The sequence below is a fragment of the Eubalaena glacialis genome, chromosome 2, assembly GCF_028564815.1.
Source record: "Eubalaena glacialis isolate mEubGla1 chromosome 2, mEubGla1.1.hap2.+ XY, whole genome shotgun sequence".
NCBI lineage: Eukaryota > Metazoa > Chordata > Mammalia > Artiodactyla > Balaenidae > Eubalaena > Eubalaena glacialis.
Genome location: NC_083717.1, coordinates 67531822 through 67555128, shown reverse-complemented (window position 1 = coordinate 67555128; position 23307 = coordinate 67531822). Strand labels below are relative to the sequence as shown.

The 23307-nt window shown below is 50.3% G+C and overlaps 1 protein-coding gene across 4 annotated transcripts in view; it reads left to right on the top strand.

Annotated features, from left to right (window-relative positions):
* The window catches only part of CORO2B (coronin 2B), a 139995-nt gene extending 127332 nt beyond the window's left edge, over positions 1-12663 (top strand). For all 4 annotated transcript variants that reach the window (XM_061180144.1, XM_061180147.1, XM_061180145.1 and 1 more), the window contains exons 6-12: positions 1213-1329; positions 1461-1565; positions 2118-2214; positions 5860-5972; positions 6301-6391; positions 6598-6737; positions 10701-12663. In XM_061180144.1, the coding sequence (XP_061036127.1) occupies positions 1213-1329; positions 1461-1565; positions 2118-2214; positions 5860-5972; positions 6301-6391; positions 6598-6737; positions 10701-10832 (795 nt within the window). In that variant the 3' untranslated portion in view covers positions 10833-12663. The remainder of the gene's footprint in view (positions 1-1212; positions 1330-1460; positions 1566-2117; positions 2215-5859; positions 5973-6300; positions 6392-6597; positions 6738-10700) is intronic.
* Positions 12664-23307: the final 10644 nt, after the last annotated feature.

Below are 23307 nucleotides of genomic sequence, written 5' to 3'. Positions count from 1 at the left end.
TCACCATAGTTATTAGTGTCATTAGTATTAGCCACCATTTACTCAGAGCTCATTGTGTGGCATGCACCGTGCCAGGGGCTCCACATCGTCCCTTCACTTAATCCTCTGAGGTGGGTACTGTTACTCTTCCCATTTCCCACATGGAAACGCTGCCCCTTGGAGAGGGGCTGACCTGAATCTCACAGTTACAGGAGGAGCTAGAATTCAAACCCGGACAGTTGGACCCCAGAGCCCATGCCAAGCAGAAAAGACATAAGAGAGCAGAGACCCCAACCTCCTTCTCACAGCTGTGGACACATGCCCAGAGAGGGTGAGGGACTCCTCCAGGGTTACACTTTTTCGGCAGAACTTGGAACTGAAATCCAGAGCAAGTGACGCCAGCCTGGGTCTCTGCACTGCTCCACCAGCCTCTGGTTCCTGCCTCACGCTGACTCATCCTGGCAAAGGGCCGCCATGTGTTAGGAGGAAAAGGAGGTGTCATGGGTGCAGAGGCAGGAGAGAAGGCAGAGGACGGCCCAGTTAGAAGTAGCCCCCAGTGAAGTGAGTCACCCCGCAGTGAACCAGCATGAGCCCCTGGCCTCCTGAGCCTCGAGCTCCCCATCCTCAGAGAGTCCTTGCAGTAGAACTGTCCTTGTGACAGTTTAGAGATGCCTTGGTGAGAGCACCTGGCACCCAGCCCAGCTCAGGCCCTGCCTGGGACTTGGTCCAGTTAGTTCCCTCCTTCCCCATCCCCCACCCGCTCTGGGACCTGGCAGCGAGGCCTGGTTTCTTGGTCGCCGGCCTCCATTGCTCCACAGCACCTGTAGTCGTTTCCTGTGGCTGCTGTGACAAACTACCACAAGCGGGGTGCCTTACAACAACAGAAATTGATTCTCTCACAGTTCTGGAGGCCGGAAGTCCGGCTCCCTCCAGCGGCTCTAGGGGAGAAGCCTTCCTGGTCTCTTCCGGCTTCTGGTGGCTTCCTTGGCTTGTGGCCTCACCTCTCCAATCTCTGCCTCCATGGTCACACTGCCTTCTCCTTTCTGTGTCTGTGGAATCTCCCTTTGCCTCTCTCTTCTAAATAAGGACACTTGTGATGGCATTTAGGGCCCCCGTGGATGACCCAGAGGTTCCGGGGATTAGGACATGGACGTATGTTTGGGGGCCACCAGGCAGCCCAGTCCAGTACCCTAGTGTCTGGGGCCTGGCTCACCAGCTCTCTGTCCCTGCCAGGAGGCGAACTGCAAAAACCACAGAGTGAACCGGGTGGTCTTCCTGGGAAACATGAAGCGGCTTCTCACGACGGGGGTCTCCAGGTGGAACACGAGACAGATCGCCCTCTGGGACCAGGTCAGCCGCAGGGAGGCCGGAGCGGGTGGGGCAACATCAAAGCGTTGTTACTCCGGGGGCTTTGCTGGGATTGGGGAAGGCGAGGTGCCATCCTGCCTGGATACGGGCTGATACCGGCCCCCGGCCCGCAGGAGGACCTGTCCATGCCCCTGATCGAGGAGGAAATCGATGGGCTCTCCGGCCTCCTGTTCCCCTTCTACGACGCTGACACACACATGCTCTACCTGGCTGGAAAGGTAGGAGAAGGTGGGGGAGGGACAGGGACAGCCTGTGGGAGACCTCCGCCCCCATTGGGCCCCCCGCTCCTGCCCTACCTCCCAAGAAGAGCCTAACCTCTCTGCCCTTCCCCTGACCCAACATGGGTCTTACCCTCCTCCATCAAAACCCACCCTCAAGTCGGACACTCATTCTGCTGAGGTGTCAGTGACTGAGAATTCCTTCAGGGGTGGATTGGAGTGGGGTTTTACTTGGGAATAAGGATCAGAGCCTGACGTGAATCATCCCTAATGATGGGATTGGAGGCACCTGCCAGGAGATCTTGTTAGAAAGTCTGTCTATAGGCCCGTGACCGTGCACGCACACACACAGCACCCGACCTCCACCCCACCACCCCCAGCAAGTCCCCTACGGCAGCCCCACTGGGGACCTAGGGGCCAGGCCTCCCTGGTCTTTTGACCACCTCGGAGGCATGGCAGAGGCTCTTTTCAGCAGCCCGCTGGACCAGGACCTGCTGAGCCCGCCCCTTCCTCTCTTCCTTCCTCACCGCCCTCCCCACACCCGGCCCCTAGGGAGATGGAAACATCAGGTACTACGAGATCAGCACCGAGAAGCCCTACCTGAGTTACCTCATGGAGTTCCGCTCCCCAGCCCCGCAGAAAGGCCTCGGTAAGGGGGTCCGGGGGCTCTCGCGGTTGTTAGGCTGTAGAAGGAGAGACTGGAATTTGGCTCTTGGGCCACCCTGCCCCCAAAATGAAAAGTCAGACTCAGAAGGCCACGGCCCATGGGCAGGTCAGAATAGAACCTCTGGGTGCTGCCCTGTGAAGGTCAGCCTGCCCTTCTTCAGCCAGCCTGAAGACTGGCTCCGTCAGCCCGTGGTGCTTGGTGTCTCCCGCCATCTCTGGCCATCAGCAGCCTGCAGGGGTGTGCGCGGTACCTCCATTCCCATTTGCAGATGGGGAGGCCGAAGCCCGTTGTTGTTCTGACATGGTGGGAGGAGGTTCAGTAACTAAAGGTCAGAACGGGGTCCAGGAGCAGGTCCCTTCCTGAAGCCTCTGGGAAGTCAGGACCCTCAGTCCCCCAGAGCAGCTCTGTCCCTGCCTGAGAAGACAGGAGGAATTCCAGGGAGTCCCCCTCACTGCATCCCCAGGTTCTCAGGCAAATCCCATAGAGGGCTCCAGGATTGACGAGTGTAGTGAGTCCGTCCTTCACGCCCCACACTCTCCCACCACTAAAGCCTTACAATGAAATCTTCATGCCCAGTGACTCACACTGGCCGTGCATCCGATTCAGCAGTCCCCCATTTGGGGTCCAAATCACCCAGGGGAAGAAATCTCTTCAGGGGCTCTGTTCCCTCCTCTCCTTAGAATTTGAGTCTGGCTTTGTCCCTCTGAGGATCTGGGATTATGGACACGACCTGAGGGCCAGCTTCAGAGACATCAGGGCTGGAGGGGCCCAAGGACCTCTCTCAGGGACCAACAGCAAAATGGAGACCCAGAGATATGCCTGAGGTCCGGATGACCATTCCACTGACTTCACCCTTCCCCAGGGCTCTGTCATCCCCACCTCCCTCACTGTCACCCCATCATCAAATAGTATAACAAGCAGCCTGGACTTTGGAGTCCAAGCTAGGTTTATATTCTGATTCAACTGTGTCCTTAACCCCTCTGAGTCTCAGTTTCCTCGTCTGTAAAATGGGGATAATTAAACCTACCTTGAAGGGCTGTTGTAAAGCTTAGAGAGCATGTATACAAAACACCTGGCAGAGTACCTGGCTCCTCCTGCTCCTACTATAGATTTGGGGCCTTTGAGAACTGGAAGGGGCTGCAGAACTATTTGAATCTAATCCATTCTTTTTACAGATGAGACTATTGAGGGTCAGAGGGGAAGGGGCTTTTGCCCGAGGTCACACAGTGTTGTCACTGTATAAGCCACAGAGACCATCACCATGGTCATTCATGGTGATGTAGTTGAATGTCATTTGTTGAATGACTACATGTATTCATGTAGTCATTCAACAAACATGTACTGGGTACCAGCTGTGTGCCAGACCCTGGACTAGTCCAGGGGTAAAGTGATAAATAAAACAGAACACAGCCTCACTCACATCCCACTGAGGGACAGACAGACAGTAAACAAATAAGTAAGGAAAATATTGGATGGTAGTAGGTTCAAAGCAGAGAATCAAATGGGGTAATAGAACAGAGAGTGACGGGGGCTGTTTTAGACCAGGTGGTCGGGGGAAGCCTTGCTGTGGAGGTGACATTTTAAACTGAGATCCGAAAGGCAGGAAAGGGGAAGAGTAGTGCCAACAGAAAGAACAGTTAGTGCAAAGGCCCTGAGGCCAGAAAGAGCCTGGCATGTTCTAGGAACAGAAGCGAGGTCAGTGTGGCTAAGCATAAACGTACGGAAGATGGGTAAGTGTTAGGGGATTAAGCTGGAGAGGTGTGCAGGGGCCAGATCCCATGGGATGCATTAGACAGGGTATATTAGAGTTCTCCAGAGAAACAACCAAGTATATTTATAAAAGGGGAATTGCAAGGATTTGGTTCACGTGATTATGGAGGCTAAGAAGTCTCACAATCTTCCCTCTGCAAGCTGGAGGCCCAGGAAAGCCAGTGGTGTAATCCAGCTCAAGTCTGAAGGCCTGAGACCCAAGGGAGCCGATGGTGTGAATCCCAGTCCAAGGGCAGGGGATGAGACGAGATGTCCCAGCTCAAGCAGCGAGGCAGGGAAAAAAGGGCAAATTCCTCCTTCCTCTGGCCTTTGTTCTATTCAGTTCTGCGATGGATTGGAAGATGCCCACCCACATTGGGGAGGGCCCTGTACTTTACTGAGCCCACTGACATTAACCATCACCCAGGGGAAGGAGTTGAGGTTTCACTGGGAACTCATAGAAGTTTCTTTTTCTTGGGTGGATGGGTGGGTGGGAGTGGGACAGTGTGATGTGATCTGAAAGCTTGGTTTAAGATTGCTCTGACTTCTGTAGGGAGAATGGATCTTGAAAGGGCAGGAGGGAGTCAGAGAGACCAGTTAGGAGGCCACTGTGGACTTCTAGGCAAGAGAGGATGGTAACTAGGGGGATGGCGTGGGGATGAGGAGATGAGGATGGATCCAGGAGATGTTTAGAAAGTTGGGTCAGCAGGACGTGGGGAGTAGAGGAGGGAGGGGGGACTGAGGATAGCTATTTCTCCTCGTCCTCCTCACCTGTGGCCACTGTTGAGCATTTGCCACGAGCCAGGCACTTTTCGTAGGTTCCAAGTGGCTTTGTCACTCACCCCGGGCAGGTCACATAGCTCCTAAGTGGCAGAGCCAGGATTCAAACCCAAGTCTGCTGGCTTCACTTGGTACCATGATGCCACTCCCCTCCAGCTCCTGGAATTCCCTTCTCTGGCAGCCTTCTGTTCCAGCCGAGGAGAGGTGGAACCTTAACTCACATTCGCATCATGGAGAAAGAAACTAACGTTATCTGTGCTCATCACTGCCGGGCAGTTAACAAGCATCTTCGCACTCAGTCCCCCGACTGTCTCATGAGGGGCCACTACTGGACTCCTCTAGGCAACCAGGGAAGCTGGAGCTCAGAGAGCAGTGATTTGCCCAAGGACTCCCGGCCAGAAGCAGGGGAGAGTCGGGATTCAGACCCAGGATTCTGTCCCACCCCAAAGCTTGTGTTCCTAACCCCACACTGCACTGCTGCCCCAGCCGGTGTTCAGCAGATGCAGCTGTTGGGGATGTGGTATCTGGTCCCCACGCAGACATACATGCACACACGCACCCCTGTCGATCCTATAAGACACATGACGGAACGGCAGTCTTGGGCTGCGTTTAAACCTCTGGGGTGCACGGGGAAAGCTTTCTCCCTCCTTCTTTCTCTCTGAAGACTGGGGGCACAGAGGCTTCGGGAAAACAGTTCATTTCAGAAGGTGATGGTCTCTGTGGCTTATACAGTGACAATACTGTGTGACCTCGGGCAGAAGCCCCTTCCCCTCTGACCCTCAAGAGTCTCATCTGTAAAAAGAATGGATTAGATTCAAATAGTTCTGCAGCCCCTTCCAGTTCTCAAAGGTCCCAAATCTATAGCGTTCCCCTTGGTGAGGCAGGTCTGGCCCACGGGGCTTATTTGAGAAGTTACCACCCAGAGACAGAGCCTGACTCAGGAAGCCCCCAGCCCCCTCCTGTCTACTGTATGGGTCATTGCCTCCAAACCTAGTGCCGTCCACCTGTGCCTTTCCCCTGGCCAAGGTCATCAGGAAGGAGGGGCGCTGAGGGGGGATTCCCGGGACCCCATGTAGCCGTATGTATGCCTGTCCACAGGGGTTATGCCCAAGCACGGGCTGGATGTGTCTGCCTGCGAGGTGTTCCGATTCTACAAGCTGGTGACTCTCAAGGGCCTGATTGAGCCTATCTCCATGATCGTGCCCCGGAGGGTGAGTGGGGCTGGGCTGGCTCCAAAGGGCCCCTGGCATTGAAGCCTAGCTTTCTCGCCACTGACTGTAAGCCTGGCGGAGCCCGGAAGAAGGAGCCCTTTTCCTGTGGATTGGGGTGGGGGATGAGGGCCGCTCCAAGGTGAGGACAGTTTGGCTGGCTACGGAAGACAAGGTGGGAATTCCAAATGGGAGACACTGTGAGTACAAAGGCCGGAGGCAGGGCAGCAGGTATGCGGTTGGGCGTCAGCAAAGAGGAGAATCTGACTGGAGAGCAGGGGCTTTCTCAGCAGCCCCCCATCTGTCCACTCTTCTGCTTCCCCCGCTGCAGTCGGATTCCTACCAGGAAGACATTTACCCCATGACGCCGGGCACAGAGCCAGCTCTGACCCCCGATGAGTGGCTGGGAGGCATCAACCGAGGTACCGCAAGGGGTGGGCTTCCCAGAAGAGGCTAGGAGACTGCAACCTCGGCATTCGGTCTAGCCCACCCCCTTCCCCTTGCATATCCTCCTCATTGAACTTGCCCTCACACCCAGCCGACTGTCGGGCGTGGTGTTAAGTGAGAGCCACCATCGCTTGACAGTCCATGGAATTGTCAGTGAGAACACGTCCCTTGCTTTTCTTAGATCCTGTGCTGATGTCTTTGAAAGAAGGCTATAAGAAGTCCCCCAAAATGGTATTCAAGGCTCCCATCAAAGAAAAGAAGAGCGTTGTGGTCAACGGAATAGATTTATTAGAAAATGTCCCACCCAGGACAGAGAATGAGGTAAGGAATATAAGTTATTGCTGCCACACATCCTGGCAGAGCGAGACCTTCGCATTTCAATTATGGGCTTCAGGCCTTTAAGCTAGCTCCGTTCTGAGGCATTTTTCTTTCTCTGACAAATACAATAAGTAGCCTGCTGTTGGCTTCCATTGCCTCTGACCCCAATAACTAGAGGCTGGGCTATGGTAGGGATATTGATGCCCCTCAAACCCGCGAACCCAGAGTTACGTGTCCCCTCGTGAATCCATTTCAGAATGTCACTGTCATCTGGAGTTATAAATTCCTGGCTCATGGGGAAAGCCAGCCTCATGCATTACAGCACTGCTTTCCTCCCTGGCATGGCAGCAGCAGCGGGGTCTGATGATTTCCTGTTTTTGTGGAAGAGGCTGTGTGTTGATGAAAGTACTCTTTGTACCATTTGGAAAGGGAGCAGCTCATCAGGGGTAACCAGAGATGGGCCTTGTCCACGCCCCCCAGAGGCCTCTCCTTCCAGCCACACCCTCGGTCCCTGGCACCAGCGTAGTTCAGCTCAGCCAGGATACACAGAATGCCCACCGTGTGCCAGGCACTGGGCTTGATGCAGCTGTGGTGGAGATGGCTGCAGGGACCCACCTGCATTTGGATCCTGGCTCTCTCATTTCCTGGCTGTGCCTGAACATGTTTCCTGACTTTCCTAAGTCCATTTCCTCATGGTAAAATGGGGATATGAAATGCTGTGAGCATTAAAGAGACCATTGCTAAGTATCTAGCACTCTTCCTGCTCACATTAAATGCATAAAGAGGCTAACTGTATTAGCTCTCGATTACCATGTAACAAATTACCCCAAGACTTAGGGACTTAAACGCCAAACATTTATTATCTCATAGTATCTGTGGGTGCCCGCGGCTCGAGGTCTTTCATGAGGGTGTGAACCTTCAGCCAGGGCTACAGTCACATCTGAAGACTCACCTGTGGAAGGATCTGCTTCCAGGTTCACTCACTTGGTTGCTGGCAAGACTTATTTCCTCACAGGTCATTGGACTAAGGGTCTCAGTCCCTCAAGGGCTGTCGGCCAGATGCCTCCCTCAGGTCCTTGCCATATGGACCTCTCCACAGGGCTGCTCACAGCATGGCAGTGAGGAAGAGAGGGTGTCCAAGATGGAAGCCACAGTCTTTTTGTCAACTCCCCTTGCAAATGACATACCATCATGTCTGCCATATTCTATTCATTTGAAGCAAGTTACTATGTCCCGTCTACCCATGAAAGGAGAGGATAACATGGGGCCATCTTACAGGCTCTCTTGTCACACCAACTTATAATTATCGCTGTTATTCATAACAGTAAGACCATTCCTAACCTCTGGGACCTCACAGTCTTAAAGGTGAAATTGGCAGGTAAATTGATAATTGCTATAAAATATGTTTATGTGCCATTACAGAGGGATGTTCAGATTTCTAAGGCTGGATGAGACCGTGTGATCAATGGGATTTGCTTCAAAATAATCACGAGGAGGGTGGTACAGGGGAAGTAGGTAAGAGTAAAGCCAAAGCAAGAGTGGTCACATGGGGACTTCCCTGGTGGTCCAGCGGTTAAGACTCCGTGCTTCCAGTGCAGGGGGTGCAGGTTCGATCCCTGGTCAGGGAACTAAGATCCCGCATGCGATGTGAAACGGCCAAAAAGTAAAAAAAAAAAAAAAAAAAAAAAAGAAGAAGAGTGGTCACGTTATTTGCTGAAGTTGGATGATGGGTACTTGTTTTTGTTTTCCACTTTAAAAAAAAATTTTTTTTTCCTTTAAGTACCTGAGAAGGTAGACATAGTTGAATTGCTGCGATAGCCCAGGGCCATAACGACAACCTGAAGTTGGTTCTAGTACTGGGTGTGGAGAAGGCAAAGTGAATAGCAGTTACAGTGAGTAACCTTTAGCTATGGACTTGTCTATATCAATCAGAATGGAGGACCTGGAGAAATATTTTAAAGGGTCTCTGAGCAGACAACACAGATGCCACAATCTCTCTACACTACAGCCTGGATACTTTGCTTGTTGGGAAAAAAAATTTGCTCAGAGCCTGTTACTCTGGTTTTGCCCACAATTTTAATCATCACAGAAGACTGGAAGCAACCAATGAGATAATGGGGCTGTGAACAGTAGACACATTGGTCTAAGTGTGAAGAGACAACAGATAGCTTGACACAGGGGAGAAGACATCGTTGTACGGCTCTGTAATTTTACTAAAACTCACTGAATTGACTTAAAATGAGTGAAATTTATGGTACATGAATTACACTTTAATAAATCTGTTTTTTAAACAAAAGCGGATCCAAAAAATTATACAGAGAAACTTTGAGAACTTGGAAGGCACAGGAGTGTGTAGAATCACTTAGTGCAGGGCAAACACCATAGCATCCCTCTGAACAGATGTAACCAGGACTGGTTTGTTGGTTAATAAAAAGAAAAAGTCAGTTAAAGGAAAGAATCACAAAAATGATATATATATATTCTTTAAACAATTTATTTTCATTTAAAATATAAAACATATACATTCATTCCACACGTTTTGATGTAGGACCAAGACCTTTTCTTTGAGGACGTCCCAGTTGGGATCTGCTATGTCTTTGTCAAATAAATCACACTTTAACTCCAGTTTCCAGTTTCAGTTTCTTTTAGGTGGAACTTAAAATCAATCTGAAAACAAAGCCCTTGTTTTTTCAAAGTTTCCTCCAGTTTTTTTTTTTTTTTAATATTTATTTATTTATTTGGCTGCTCCGGGTCTTGGTTATGGCATGTGGGATCTTCGTTGCGGCATGTGAACTCTTAGTTGTGGTGTGTGGGATCTAGTTCCCTGACCAGGGATTGAACCCAGGCCCCCTGCATTGGGAGAGTGGAGTCTTAGCCACTGGACCCCCAGGGAAGTCCCCCGGGTTTTTTTTTAAAGACAGGTTTATTGAGGTGTAATTGACCTACGGTAAAATTCATCCTTTGTAGTGTACAGTTCCATGAGTTTTGACATATGCCTACAGCTGTGTAACCACTACCATGCAATCAAGATATAGAATATTCCCCAATCTTTTATGTGTATATCATCCACACCTAATTCAGTAACAACTTTCTTAGCACCCCCTTCTTCAGGATTCTCGAATGCATTCAACTTAGTTTTTATAGAAACAGCAACTCTCTTTTTGTATTCCTATTTCATCAGTTTATGTCATATTTAATTAAACTATGCAATCATTATACAAAAACAGATGCAACTCACACTAGGCAGTTTGAGGACCAACACGACTGCTTGTTGGTAACTTTCAGCTCAAGTGTGTGGGGTCCTCCAGGAGCCTGTGGAGGCTGTGTTTTGCGGGCGTCAGTCAGTCTGTTTTATGGAAGAAATGGAGAGGCTGGTGAATCCAGGGAGCCATCTAAGCGAGGGTCTGTCAGATTCCCATGCTTTGCTCATGGCCACTCCAGCGATGGCTGGTGCAGACTTCGGTGTGCTGTGCTAGTCCCGTCAGCAGGAAAAACAGCTGGATTCCATTCTGTATCCCGAGCTTCATTAAGAAGAGAAGGATGCAAAACATTTTAGAAAGCTTTCTATTCCGAGTGGTAGGTAAATGAAGTATTCGGTTTGAAGCCCTAAAAGGGTGAGCTTGGGATATTTGGAAAACTGGCCTGTGTGGACGCATCCCTTCCTTAGTGACCCTGGATCAGTGCCCGAGGCGGGTCTGCATATGCCAGAGCTTTCCTTCTCTGCCTCACGGTGCGGACTGGGGGTGGACGTGGGTGGGAGCCATGAGCTGAATCTGGAGAAAGGAGGGCGGCAGTGACCTGAGTCACCTGGGACACCGGAACGGGGGAGGGGTGGGAGGCCTGGGCCAGGAGGACAGCGGCTGCAAGGGGCATGGGGGTGGAGTTGGGGGTCTGGATTCTCCCTCGAAATGTCACCTTCTCACCTGCTCTCTTCGGCTCACTGGCCCCCTCTCTCACCCACCCCAGCTCCTGCGGATGTTCTTCCGGCAGCAGGATGAGATTCGGAGGTTGAAAGAGGAGCTGGCCCAGAAGGACATCCGCATTCGGCAGCTACAGCTGGAACTGAAAAACTTGCGCAACAGCCCCAAGAACTGTTAGCTCCCCGGCTGAGCTGCTTTCTAAGCTGAACTCTCCGTTGTTTCTACTCGTCCCTTAACTTCCCCTTCTCCGGTGACCCCAGAGACAGAGCCAGGACTGGAGCTGGGGGAGCACCTGAGGACCCCACCTGCCACCTCAAGAACTGGAAGCTGACCTTTGACCTCTCGACCTCATGCTAACAAAAGCCCCCAGCCTCTCCCGGAGACCCAGGCTGGCAGCCCCTTCCCCTGCCACCCCAGGAGCCTCGGCTTCCCCTGGGCTCGCAAAGACCTCGGACTCCCCGAGGGGTGCCCTCAATGGACCAGGGAGCGGAGGGGGAAGCCAGGACCCCAGGAGACTTAGAGGTTGAACTTGTCCCCTGCAAAGGGGGCTGCCAGGACATCTCCGTGCTCCCTGCTGGGGCTCACAGTGGCCCTGATGGACGCACAGTAAGGGCTGGATTGCCGGCATCTGCTGTTCTCCCTCCCATCCACCACCTCCCTCTCCCCCGGCAGCCCTGGAAGCCCACTCACCTGACAAGGGTTGCGAGCAGCCCAGCTCCTTCCTGGCTCTTGCCCCCTCTCTCTTATCTTCAGGGAATTAAGAGGATCGCTCGCCAAGGCCATAATGCCCCCTTGCTTTCCCCTGATGCTCTTCAAAGCTCTGGCAACACCCTTTTCCCATTGACTTTGTGAAGCAGGCAGGGTAGGGAATCGTGTCTCCATTTTACAAGTGACAGAACTGAGGGTTGCAGTGGGGTAGTGACTTCACTAAGTCACCCAGCAGATGAACAGTGGACCCAGGACCAGGACCAGTGGTGTGCAGACCGCAGGCCCGGACCCTTCCCACTGCATCAAGATGCCAATCCCACGGGGGCATCACCAGGGCCCAAGTCTCCGTGGAGGAAGAGGACTGGGAGCCTCCCAACACCAGTAGTGCCAATGTGTCTCACTGCCCGGTCGAGGCTCCTCACATTCGGTTCCCCCACGTCCTCCTGGCCCCCACCCTCTGCTCCCACCCCCCAGGGGACTCCCTCTGAGATGAGGCCTCTTCCTCCTGGAGGCTGAGGCTGAGAAGGGTGGAGCTGGCCCTGGGGCGGCCGAGCAGGGGCCTGATGGCTCCGAGGGCTGCTCCGCGTGCATGTCTCGGCCCTGCTCTCTCAGTCACGGTCAGCCTTACAGTTGTAGGATGACCACAGCCCCTCACGTGGGTGTAGCACTTTAAAGTTTACACAGCCCTTCGACACTTAGGATCCCATCTGAGCCTCACCCTGACTCCCAGAGGAAGGGAGCATTCTCCCCAGTTTGCAGATAAAGAAACTGAAAAGCAGCCCAAGGTCACAGGACCCTGGGAGATGCCACATTTCACTTGGTCTTCTACAATTTTCTTTTTTTCCTCTTTTTCTCCCTTCATTTGTCACTACCTACGGAGTCCATGAACACTGTTCTTAGAAAAGTCACAGTTTAGGGGTGAGATCTGGCCCGGGCATCAAGAACTGGGTGTCCACTCTTCTCTCTCATTAGCTAGGACCTACTAGATGCATTGTGCTCCACCCTGCTTGTCCCACGGCCGCCCTGCAGAACATCCATCCACAGAGGCGGGGCTCCCTAAGCCCCCCCAGTGACCTGGGCAGGGAAAGCCCCCCTGACCCCTCGGGCTTTTCCACCCTCTCGGCCAGCTAAAGCAGGGTCTCCTCACCCCCCAGACCCCGCAGCTAGACTGTGTAAGCTCACATCTCCTCTTCCCCACACTTCAGAAGCTTTTTTTTTCTTCCCCACTGACCTTTGTGGTCTTCTGTGATTATTTATGCTGCCTCCTGAGGATAGAATTGAAATAAAATGTTTTCAACTTATCAGACCCGGGCACGGCCAGCTCATTTAACCTGGGAGGTTCCTGCTCTTGGTCACCATGGTATCTTGATGGTCAGCTCGCCGGCCACAGCTCCTTTTCTTTAGTGGAACAACAAATCACATCTGTGTCTGCAGATATAATTTCACACTTTCGTCCACCTACAGCAAGGCTTCTGAACGTCAGCACTGTTGACGTACGGCGCCAGATAACTCTTTGCTGTGAGGGCTGTCCTGTGCCCTGTAAGCCATTTAGCAGCATCCCTGCCTCCCAGTGAGATGCCACAGCACCCCGAACCCAGTTGTGACAAACAAAAATGTCTCCAGGTATCACCCAGTGGCCCCTGGGGTGTCAGAATCACCCCCAGTTGAGAACCACTGTTCCACAGTTATTCAGTAGGCATCTATTGTACGTCCAGCCCTGTGTAGGGGTCTGAAGGACACCAGTGTTTCACACTGGAATGGTGCTTCGCAGTTTACAAAGCACTATTCCACGTATTTGACTCCTTTGATCTTCCCAGCTCTAGGTGGTATGTTCTAACTGTTCCCGTTTTCCAGAAGAGCAGTCAGGTCCAGAGTGTGACATGCTCAAGGTCATTTGGTGGGTGTAACGGAGAAGACACAGGGATGTGGATCTTCTGAGCCCAGAGCCAGAGGAGGCACGTGCTCCCGGTCCTCAGCCAGGCTCAGCGCTGGGCAGGGTGTCTTCTGGGCGGAGGACTGGGGCCCATCGTGAGACAAGGGGCTGCCAGGCTGCTGGGACACCCTCGCTCTCTCACCCAGCCAGAGTTGTCATGGAGCGGAGTTGTCAGGCTGCAAAGTGGACAGACATGTGGCAGTGTGGACAGCACAGGAAACTCAGAAGAGCCAGAGGAAAGCAATGAAAGTCTTAGAAAAAAGGGCAGGAGAGGAAATGATAAAAGGCAGTGGAAGAGCAGTGGGCAGGACACCGGGACAGGGAGGGCGTGGTCCAGGCCCAGCTCTGCCTCTGACGGGCTGTGTGACAGGAAGAAATTCATTTCTCCTCTCTGGGCTTCACTTTCTCCATCTATAAAATGAGGGGATAGGGACTACCCTGGCGGTCCAGTGGTTAAGACTCTGTGCTTCCAATGCAGAGGGCACGGGTTCGATCCCTGGTCGGGGAACTAAGATCCCACGTGCCACGCAATGCAGCAAAAGAAAAAAAAAAGGGGGATAGGAAAATTGGAGGGTCCATTCCTGGTCTAACACTTGAGTTTCCACTACACTAGCACTTGGAAGAATGGGACAGATCCCCAAGACCACCCATTGTCTAGCACGAGTGATACAAACAAGAAGTATATCAGGAGAAGGGAAGCAGCAGGGTGGCTTCCTACAGGGCTTGGGTGCAGAAAAGTACTTTTGCTAAACATGAATTTGAAAAAGACAGTCCTGGAGTTTCTGCTGTAGATCAATTCACGGTCCTGGGCTTGAAAGAAATGCTAAGGTCATTGAGAATTTGGCCTTCGTAAGCTCCTTCTCCGGGGATGCCAAGGAAGGTGGGTGGAGCTGGGTCCTTGACTGAGGCTTCCTCCCACCTGGGCCCAGGGGAGCAGGTGAACACACAAGGTGATCTGTCTCATGTGTGCCTCTGTCCCACGGGACCCCCAATTCTGAGCCCAACTGGGCAGCTCTTTAATCATCACTTATTATGGCAGATTGTCCAAGGTCAGAGTCGAACGTGGTTTCTCTCCAGGCAGCCCATTTCCCAGCTGCATTTGTTGATGAACCCATCAATTGCTTGTCGGTCGTCCACGTGTCCTTTAGTTCTTCACATACCAGGACGTACTCCATGCCTCGTCTGTTACGCTGATCCTGCTGACATTTACGGCCTTGCCCACCGCGTTGCTTTGATTATTGTGACCATATAGGAGAACAAGGCCCTCTAGCTCTTTGTACCCCTTCCCACTGCCATGTTCCCCACCAGGTGCTTGCTCCCTTCTTTTCTCCAGGTGAGAACATCTTAGGCTAAACTCCAGACCCTTCTCTTGTATGGAGAGGTCCCTCTGGGGCATGCCTAGAATTCTTGTCTCACAACCCTCCACATACCAACACCTACCTGGGTTTTCAACTCAGCCTAACACACCCTGAGTGGCTGGATCTACTCAGTCCTGGGCACTGGAAACCCAGAGATGGGAAAGAACCAGGCCTGAGGGGCTGCAACCAGTGGTCCATCTATGGGTATCGTGTCACCAGCAGGATGCGGAGCCCCTGGAGGCTGGGGTGAGTTCCACCCTCTGCCAGGTTCCGTGTGGAACAGGCAGCTGTTAGGGGTTTGCTGACTCCCAGATTCCCTTCAGCCAGCCTCCCGAGAGCCCGAGATGGGCTTGGGCATTTTTAAACTCTCTCCTGGTGCTGGGCAGACATCCCAGACTGCCAGTGGACCGTGCAGAACGTGGCTGCTTCTTCACTGTGGAAAATGCCTTCATATTGCAAACACCTCCACCACAAGGACCCTGTCCCTTAGCCTTCCTGCTTGGAAGGGCTGCGCTGACAGGGCTGTTTGGAGCAGAAACAGACACTCACCTTCACCACAGGAAGCGTCACCAGGTCCCTGTCCTCCACCCCTGCCCTCCACCCCTGCCCCTCCAGGCCACCAGCCCAGGGAGGGGGGGATGCAGGCCCTTGGAGCAGGGAGGGGAAGAGGGCGATGCTGACAGAAGCTCCTCATTCTCTGTGCATGTGTGTTTCTATTTGGGAACAACCTGCAGACTGTCTTCCCTTAGAATTTTAATTCAGTAACAAACACGAATGGATCAGCCTTACTTTGAGAGAGAAGGTGAGCATCTACAGGGTCGGGTCTGCAGAGTTCTACGAAGCTCCTGTCCCAGAGCCCCTCACTTATAGCTGGCTGTCCCATTGCCTGGAATCCCCCCATGAGCACAGTCCTTTTGGGTTAAGCGTTGCCCTTATTGCCAGAGCCCTCTACCTACACATATCCCCCTGGGATTGGGATGCTGACGTGAACAGGGTTGAAGGATGCAGGAAAGGAAACAAGGGGGCAATGAAAAATGGCGGGCTCAAGTGGGAGGAGGGAGATGGCGACACTGAAGACAAAGATCTTGGATTTCAAGGTCACAGTGACTAAGGCAAGATTCAAAGACCAGGAAGTTTGCTAGGAGCTTGAATCCAGCCAGCAGGTGGCAGATTATGGCCTTCTTATCAAGCCCATTTTTTTGGAGCTGGGTCCCTTCTGTCACCTCCCACCTCACCCCAGAATGAATAACCCAACCATAGGCACGAGGGCCTCGTGGCAAAGCAGGCACACAGAAGAGCCAGGATCTGAAATGCCCCAAGTATCAAAGAAGGGAGGCTCAGAAGGGGGCAGCAGGACCCTTGCTGCCCCAGATCCGCTCTCTCCAAGGAACGGCCAGAGGAGGGCGCTCACCTCACCTTCCTCTGAGGCTGCCTGTTCTGAATAGCTGGAAAGAGGCTGGATCGGGGTTCCTGTCCCAGCCCAGCCCCTGACCTGCTCTGTAACCTTGACCGGCTCCCCCCTCCCTGCCCTGCCCAAGGGACAATGGCGGGGAGGGGCCTGGTGAGTCTGCAATTCGAAGAGGCTGGGAGCTGAGGAGGTGGCAGAAGGAAGAGCCGGGAACATGAAGGGAGGGAAGAAAAGGCAGGGAAGGAGGAGCAGGGGGCTGAGCCAGACCTCTGCAGCCCGGTGGTCGCAGCCTAGCCCAGGCCTGGTGCTCACCAGCTCTAGCCCCTCGCAGTCTCCAGGAAGCTGCCTTTGAGAGAAACGGGAGCTGCGTCCCAGGCAGGGATACAGCCCGGGGCAGAGGAAGAGGGGTCTCGGCCAGACCACGCAAGCCCTGAATCCTTGCCCCGGAGGGCTGGACGCCACTCAGCTGCAGCAAGAATGAACCCCTCCCTCTGGCTGATGCAAAGGGAAGGGATCAGGGGCGGCTCTGAAACAGGGAGCCAGGCGGGGGTGGCGGTTTAGTGGTGGGTTGGGGAGGAGATGGGGAAGGGGTGGCTAGGGCACTGGTCGGGGCAGACTTTAGGGTGTTCATCTTAGGGGAGGGTGGAGGAGGAGGGGAGGAGGGGAGGAGGGGAGGAAGGGGATGGGGAGAAGAGGGAGAGGAAAGGGGTCTCGCGCGGAGACCTCCCAGGAACGGATCCAGAGCTGGGATGGGAGATGAATCACCCCCTGCCAACAGACCTAGGCACCTTGCTTTATACCTCTCTTAAACCGGCACCATCCCCAGCGGGGGACCTAGGACAGAGCTGGCTGCACCCTGCTTAACAAGTGACTTTCAGACTAGCTCACAGAGGAATGGCCGTTCTTAACTCCGCTGGGTTCTTTTTATCACTAAAAGAACTGTCCACCCCTTGGGGCTGCTTGGCACTGTCCTGTGAAAGTCCCCCACACACCCTAGGGTCTCCCACCCTAACCTGTCCCCCACCTGCCTCTCAGGATGCCTGACAGTCACACATTTGTCCATCCTTTGGTGAAGTCATTTGTAATGATAATGAAAGTAACTTATTTGTCTCTCTTTGCCTACTGGGAGGCAAATAGACAATTTTCATTCAAAAAACTATTTTATGAAATATTTATCAAACACCTTTTCTACATCAAGTATTATCCGATGTGCTGGGACAAAAGAGATGAACAGGATATAGCTCTTGTTCTCAAAGAGATTCCACTCTAATTTATAATTAAAATTCACATGCAATGCAGAGAGGAATGCCTGGGAGGACCTAGAGGACTAACAGTGATTTTCTCAGGGTGATGGGATAACAGGTTAATTCTATCCTTTTTGAATATCTGCATTTTTCTACAATAAACAAATTTTTTCAATAAGAGAGGAAGGTTTTTTGGGGTGTTTTTTAAGATTTTAAACACATGTAATAGCATAGGATTGGCCACTAACTGTTTCCCTTGGGATGAAACCTCAGGCTTATTCTGCTCAGTTCACCAGGAATGGGAACTGGGGCTTTTCCTCCCATGTCGCCATGGCCCCTCTGGACCAGAAGAGATTGCCCACGTGGGTAGTTGGATGGGGTGAGCAACTCAGGTATGGCCACGTGTCACTTCTGTTGGACACTTGACGGGAGAGAGCCTGATAGGAGGCCTCTCCCCACCCACCCAGCTCCCTGCCACCAAGATGCACGGCTCACATGGATTCCTGCACAAGCAAAGGTGACAACACATTTTCACTGGGCTTTGGCTCAGCCTTCTCTGGATCCTCTTGATGGTGACTTGGCCTTCCCTGATCCCTCTAGGTCTGGTGCCACCCACTGACCTCCTCCTACCCCACCCCAGGTGTCCCCAGTCCCTAATCTTGCCTAAGGAGGAGCAGGGTGCACTGGCTCTTCACCCATCCTCTTCCCAATCTACTGTTTGTGGCATAAAATCCGTGACCTGCTTCCTCTGGCATTGAGCCCTTTCTCCTCTTCAAATCAAAACCCTAGGCTGTCAAAACTATTTATTGTCTCAGCCATGAATTTTTGAAAATATGTTTGGAAACTCAAAAGCTGGGTATTGATTGTTTTTTATATATTCCTGCTATCAGAATAGTTTTCCCTCAGGCAGTGAATATCTCTGGCTGGGATGGGGAGAAGGTACATCAGACACTACAAGATCAACAACTGTTGTTTACAAAATCCATCCATTCACCCACCTCCCACTCCAGCAACATGCATGTGTGCGTGCACGCACACACACGCGCGCACACACACACACACAAACAAAAACACACACAACTGGATCATTAAAATGGCCAGAGATTAAGATAATATAGAACTGGAGAAATTTAATTAATGACATGGAACTGGAGAACATAGTTCTTTTGCTAATTTTCAGTTAACATTTGCTAGACAGTGACATTACATTAGGTGCCAGTGATATAAAACCAATGGAGATACACAAATTGCTGGCCTTGGGTTTATTGAGAGATGTAGATATGTGAATGAGTAATTACAGTTCAGTGTAGTAAATGAAACAAGAGGGAAGGGGGCAGGGCACAACCTTTGAAAGAATGACATAGCCCAAGGACATGACGTAAACTGATTAGAACCAAATGGGTCCAAGATGGCGGACAAGTCAACTTTTTCCACTAGACCTTGAGCCTCAGTATATGCTCACATCAGCAAGCTAAATGACACAACCACAGGCACCATGACAGTTCCAAGACTGACCATAAAGATCAAAAAGTGGACGGTGGCCCAATTCCTGGAAATCCCCACCCCTTCCTAAAATAGCTGGAATACTCCTCCCACTCATTAGCCTATGAAATTACCCACTCCTATAAAAACTGACAACCCCATACCCTGGTGCCTTTTCTCTCCTTCTGAGATGGCCCACACTCTGTCTGTGGAGTGTGTTTCTCTCTAAATAAATCCACTTCTTACCTATCATTTTGTCTCTCACTGAATTCTTTCTGCGATGAGACATCAAGAGCCTGACCTTCATTAAGTCCTGAAACCAGGTGTGTGATCTCAGTTGGAAGACTGTGGGTTTTGGCCAGTTTCGAGTCCCAGCTGCATGGGTTCGAGTCCCAATCAGGATTTTGGCTGGGTTTGAGTCCTGGCTGCCTGGGTTCAAGTCTCAATCAGGGTTTTGGCCAGGTTTGAGTCCTGGCCGTGTGGGTTCAAGTCCCAGTCAGGGCTTAGGCTGGGTTCAAGTCCCAGCATGTGAGTTCAAGTCCCAATCTGAGGTGCACGGTTTCAGCTGGGAACCACAAAGGGACAGTGGTAAGGTAAGAAAATGTTGAGAGTTAGGTCTTGGTCCTAAAGAGGCCAGTAAGATGCCACGAGCCAGGCATACAGGGGAAGATGCTCTGCTGACGTCTGCTCATTTTTGACCAGTGGGTCAACCCTGTATACTTATGCACATCCAACAGCAGGTCCAAGACAGAATTGTTCATCTCTATACTCTTCTCCTTGACTCTGAGGTTTTTCTTCTATATTCTTGTATTCTTGTTCATTCCTGCTCTATTTCTTTCTTTCTTCTGTTAAACCCAGAAGACCTGTGTGACCACCAAGGTGTACTTTTTATTGCTTTTACTCCCCTCCCTCTGACCCTTACAAGTGCTGACCCTTTATTCCCAACTTATAGCTGGACCAACTCCCACTCATCGTCAACACAACTGGGGACGTCTTCTGTGCCATTTCTTTGTGACTTTTTGGGCACTAACACCTGGTTGGGAGACTACCTTGGAAGGGATAGCATCTAAAATTGTAAGTGCAAATCTTGACTAAATTGCACGGTGGATTTTGACTTAAGAGTGGAATTTTGGATAGCTCAGGAGTTAGAGACATCACCTCAGGCTTGTCTGAAATGGGTCAGGCTGCATCAATCCCAACCAATACCCCTCTGGGCCATATACTCCAGGATTAGGAAAGATATGGACAACAGGAATTAAAAGGAAAAAACTTAGTAGGTTATGTAATCAGGTTTGGCCACAATATGAGTTAGGACATTTAAAATGGAGTGAGGTACCCTATGTTCAAATTTTCATGGCCTTGTATCTAGGCAATGGAACCCAAAAGGAATTTAAGGTGTGTGTAGCTCGGGAGGGATAACTCTAGGAAGGACACAGAGGACTTTTTAACTGACTCACCCTACAGGTCTATGGATCCCGAACGAACATGGATCCCTCCTCCCCCGAGGTACAGACCCTTTTGCCTATGCATTTCATAGCCCAGTCTGCCCCAGACACCAGGCACAAAATTCAGAAAGCAACTGCTGGTCCTCAGACTCCAATGAATGATTTGTTCCAATTGGCTTATTTGGTTTTCAGTAATAGAGATATGGCCAAAAAGGCTGAATGCACCCAGAGAAATATGCAAAAGGCCCAAATGATTGCAGTGGCTTTGTCCACTCAGAGACCACTAAAGGTGAAGCTGGCTTTTCTGGGTCAATCTGGCCCTGGCAGACCACAAGGCCCATGGGTACCCATACAAGGCCAGTGTATGCTGTGTGGACAAAAGGGGCACTGGAGGGAAGATTATGATTGATGTGCCCTTTACAAACAGCCAGGGCATTGGAAGAGGGAATGCCCCAGATGCCAGAGAGCGACGGGGACCCCTCAGCCATTGATGGTTTTGAAATCAGAAAACTAAAGGAGCCCAAGGCCGAAAGTGGCTCTGCCTAGAGATACATCTACATAACTAATTCTTGGGTGGTCATTGATGTGGCGGGCCACTTCATAGAATTTCTTATAGACACTGGTGCAACCTTCTCGGTCTTAACCCAAAGGATTGGAAACCTTAGCAGTCATAAGGAATACGTAATGGGGTCGTCAGGGAAGAGACAGGGGCACACTTTCCTGGAACTCCTTTTGTGCAAGATCAATGGCCAGCTGTTTTTACATTCCTTTCTGTTTGTGCGTGACTGTCCCATCCCTTTAATGGGAAGAGATTTATTAACTGAATTAGGGGTCACTCTGTTTCTCGAGGGGCAAGGGAACCACCCTCATCACCAAATGGTTCTAACAAAAAGCAAAAAGGAACAGATAAAATCTGAAGCTAAAATAAAAGCCTTAGTAAACCCTGGAATATGGAATATCAAGGTTCCAGGCTTGGCCAAATATATCCAGCCAGTGATTATTAAGTAAAAAGGGTTATATAGTATCTAAATATAAGGTACAAATTTCTTAAATCTAGGGAATATCCTCAAAAATGTTTGTAAGTAGATTACCAAAATAGCAGGCCACTGGTCTGACTAAACTGACCATAGCTGATATTCAGAGCCTGATAAGAATTTTGGAAGAGGCCTTCTCCCCTAAACTAAATGAGGAAAAGTAAAACTTTCCAACATAGGTGAATGGGTATGTCAGTCCTTCAATATCATTGAGGTAACCACCCAATTCTTTGAAAAAGAAAACAAAACTGTCTTTGTTTCACAAATGTTGTCTTTAGGGGACCAGAGGTGTGGCCCCAAAAATAATCCAAAGCCCACCAATCCTTTTACCACTCCCCAAACCTTCCCTATTTATTTTAAGAGGCTTGTAAGTATTAAACAAGGGGAAAACAAAGTCATCCTAGGAGGAACTTGCCTGTACCTTTGAGATACAAATGTCCTATCTGGTCTTCTCAGGAACCCTTATCTTTGCTATCTTTTTAAACAAACAAATGTTTAAAAAGTAATTTAGAACTTGACTTGTCAAGGATAAATAGAAATCTTAAGTGTCTTTTCTGTAAACGCTAATAAAAGGGGTTTAGCCATCTAGGTAGGTGACCTTGATTTGTTCCATCTGCTAGAAGCCCAATTTGAATCCAACCCCTTGTAACTGATGGCTTTTATGTTGTACCTGACTCAGGGCTGAAATTTTGAAATGGGAACTATGAGGCCTCTGTGTTTGTGTGTTCATGTGTATCTATACGTGTGTTGTAGGTGTATGATATTGCCAAAAATGGATTCGTAAAAGAACTCTACTTAATTGGCTTAAAAAAAAATTAAGCGCTTATATAAATACTCAGAAATAGAAAATAATCTGGCCAGAATGAATTTCAGGTTCATGTCATCTAGAAAATATTCAGTACTAAACTGCTATCTGGTATTGAAGGTGGCTTAAGCTTATTGGTTTTATTAACATAGACATGTAAGAGTCATCAATGTTAAGCGTAATACTTCTAATAAAACTAAGTTTATTAGAGGTCAGATAAGACCTTATTCTATGTTACAAATTTGTCAACAAGAAAAGTAACTCAATGTGAAAAAAACGTTTTTTCAAATTTATTTATTTATATATTTTTGGCTGCATTGGGTCTTTGTTGCTGCGTGCAGGCTTTCTCTAGTTGCGGTGAGCGGGTGCTACTCTTCATTGTGGTGCACGGGCTTCTCATTACGGTGGCTTCTCTCGTTGCCGAGCACAGGCTCTAGGTGCGTGGGCTTCAGTAGTTGTAGCACGCTGGCTCAGTAGTTGTGGCTCACAGGTTCTAGCTCACAGGCTCAGTAGTTGTGGTGCACGGGCTTAGCTGCTCCGCGACCTGTGGGAGCTGCTCCACGGCTCGAACCCGTGTCCCCTGCATTGGCAGGAGGATTCTCAAACACTGAGCCACCAGGGAAGCCCGAAAAAAACTTTTAAGAAGAGTAAGATATGTATTTTTAGTAAAAGAAGGTGTGAAGAATGAAAAATACTGAAAAGAGTTATACATGACCAGGATTTTCTAAGATTGGATTAAATTTAGTTAGGTAAATGGATTTTGTTGGGAGTGGGCTGGGATAAGACTGGATTTGGTTTCTCCCTCCAAAGTTTTCTTGAAATGTTGCTTTTAATAACAGATAGTATGAGTTTTTTGCCTTTAAGTGATCTGTATTTGTTTTTGAGATCTTTTGTAACTTTAGTTAAGTATTGTCTCACAGTGACCTATGATCTTATTTGACCAAGTGTTTTAAAACTTTTTGACAAACTTCCCAAATGTCAAATTTTAATTAAGTTTGTTTTGATTTCCAGCTAACTTTGGAGTACTTTAGAGGGCCCCTAGGTATCTTAAAAGAGAAATATTTAACTAGGATTATTTGGTATATTAAATTAAATGTAATCATTCGTAATTCTGGTTATTGTAACCAAGTTTCTTTATCGATTACATTGTAATCAGATGTTTAACCATGGCTTTTAAGTCTTTTGTCATTTACAGATATTTTTGTACCCTGATGCTGTTACAAAAAGTGCTTCATC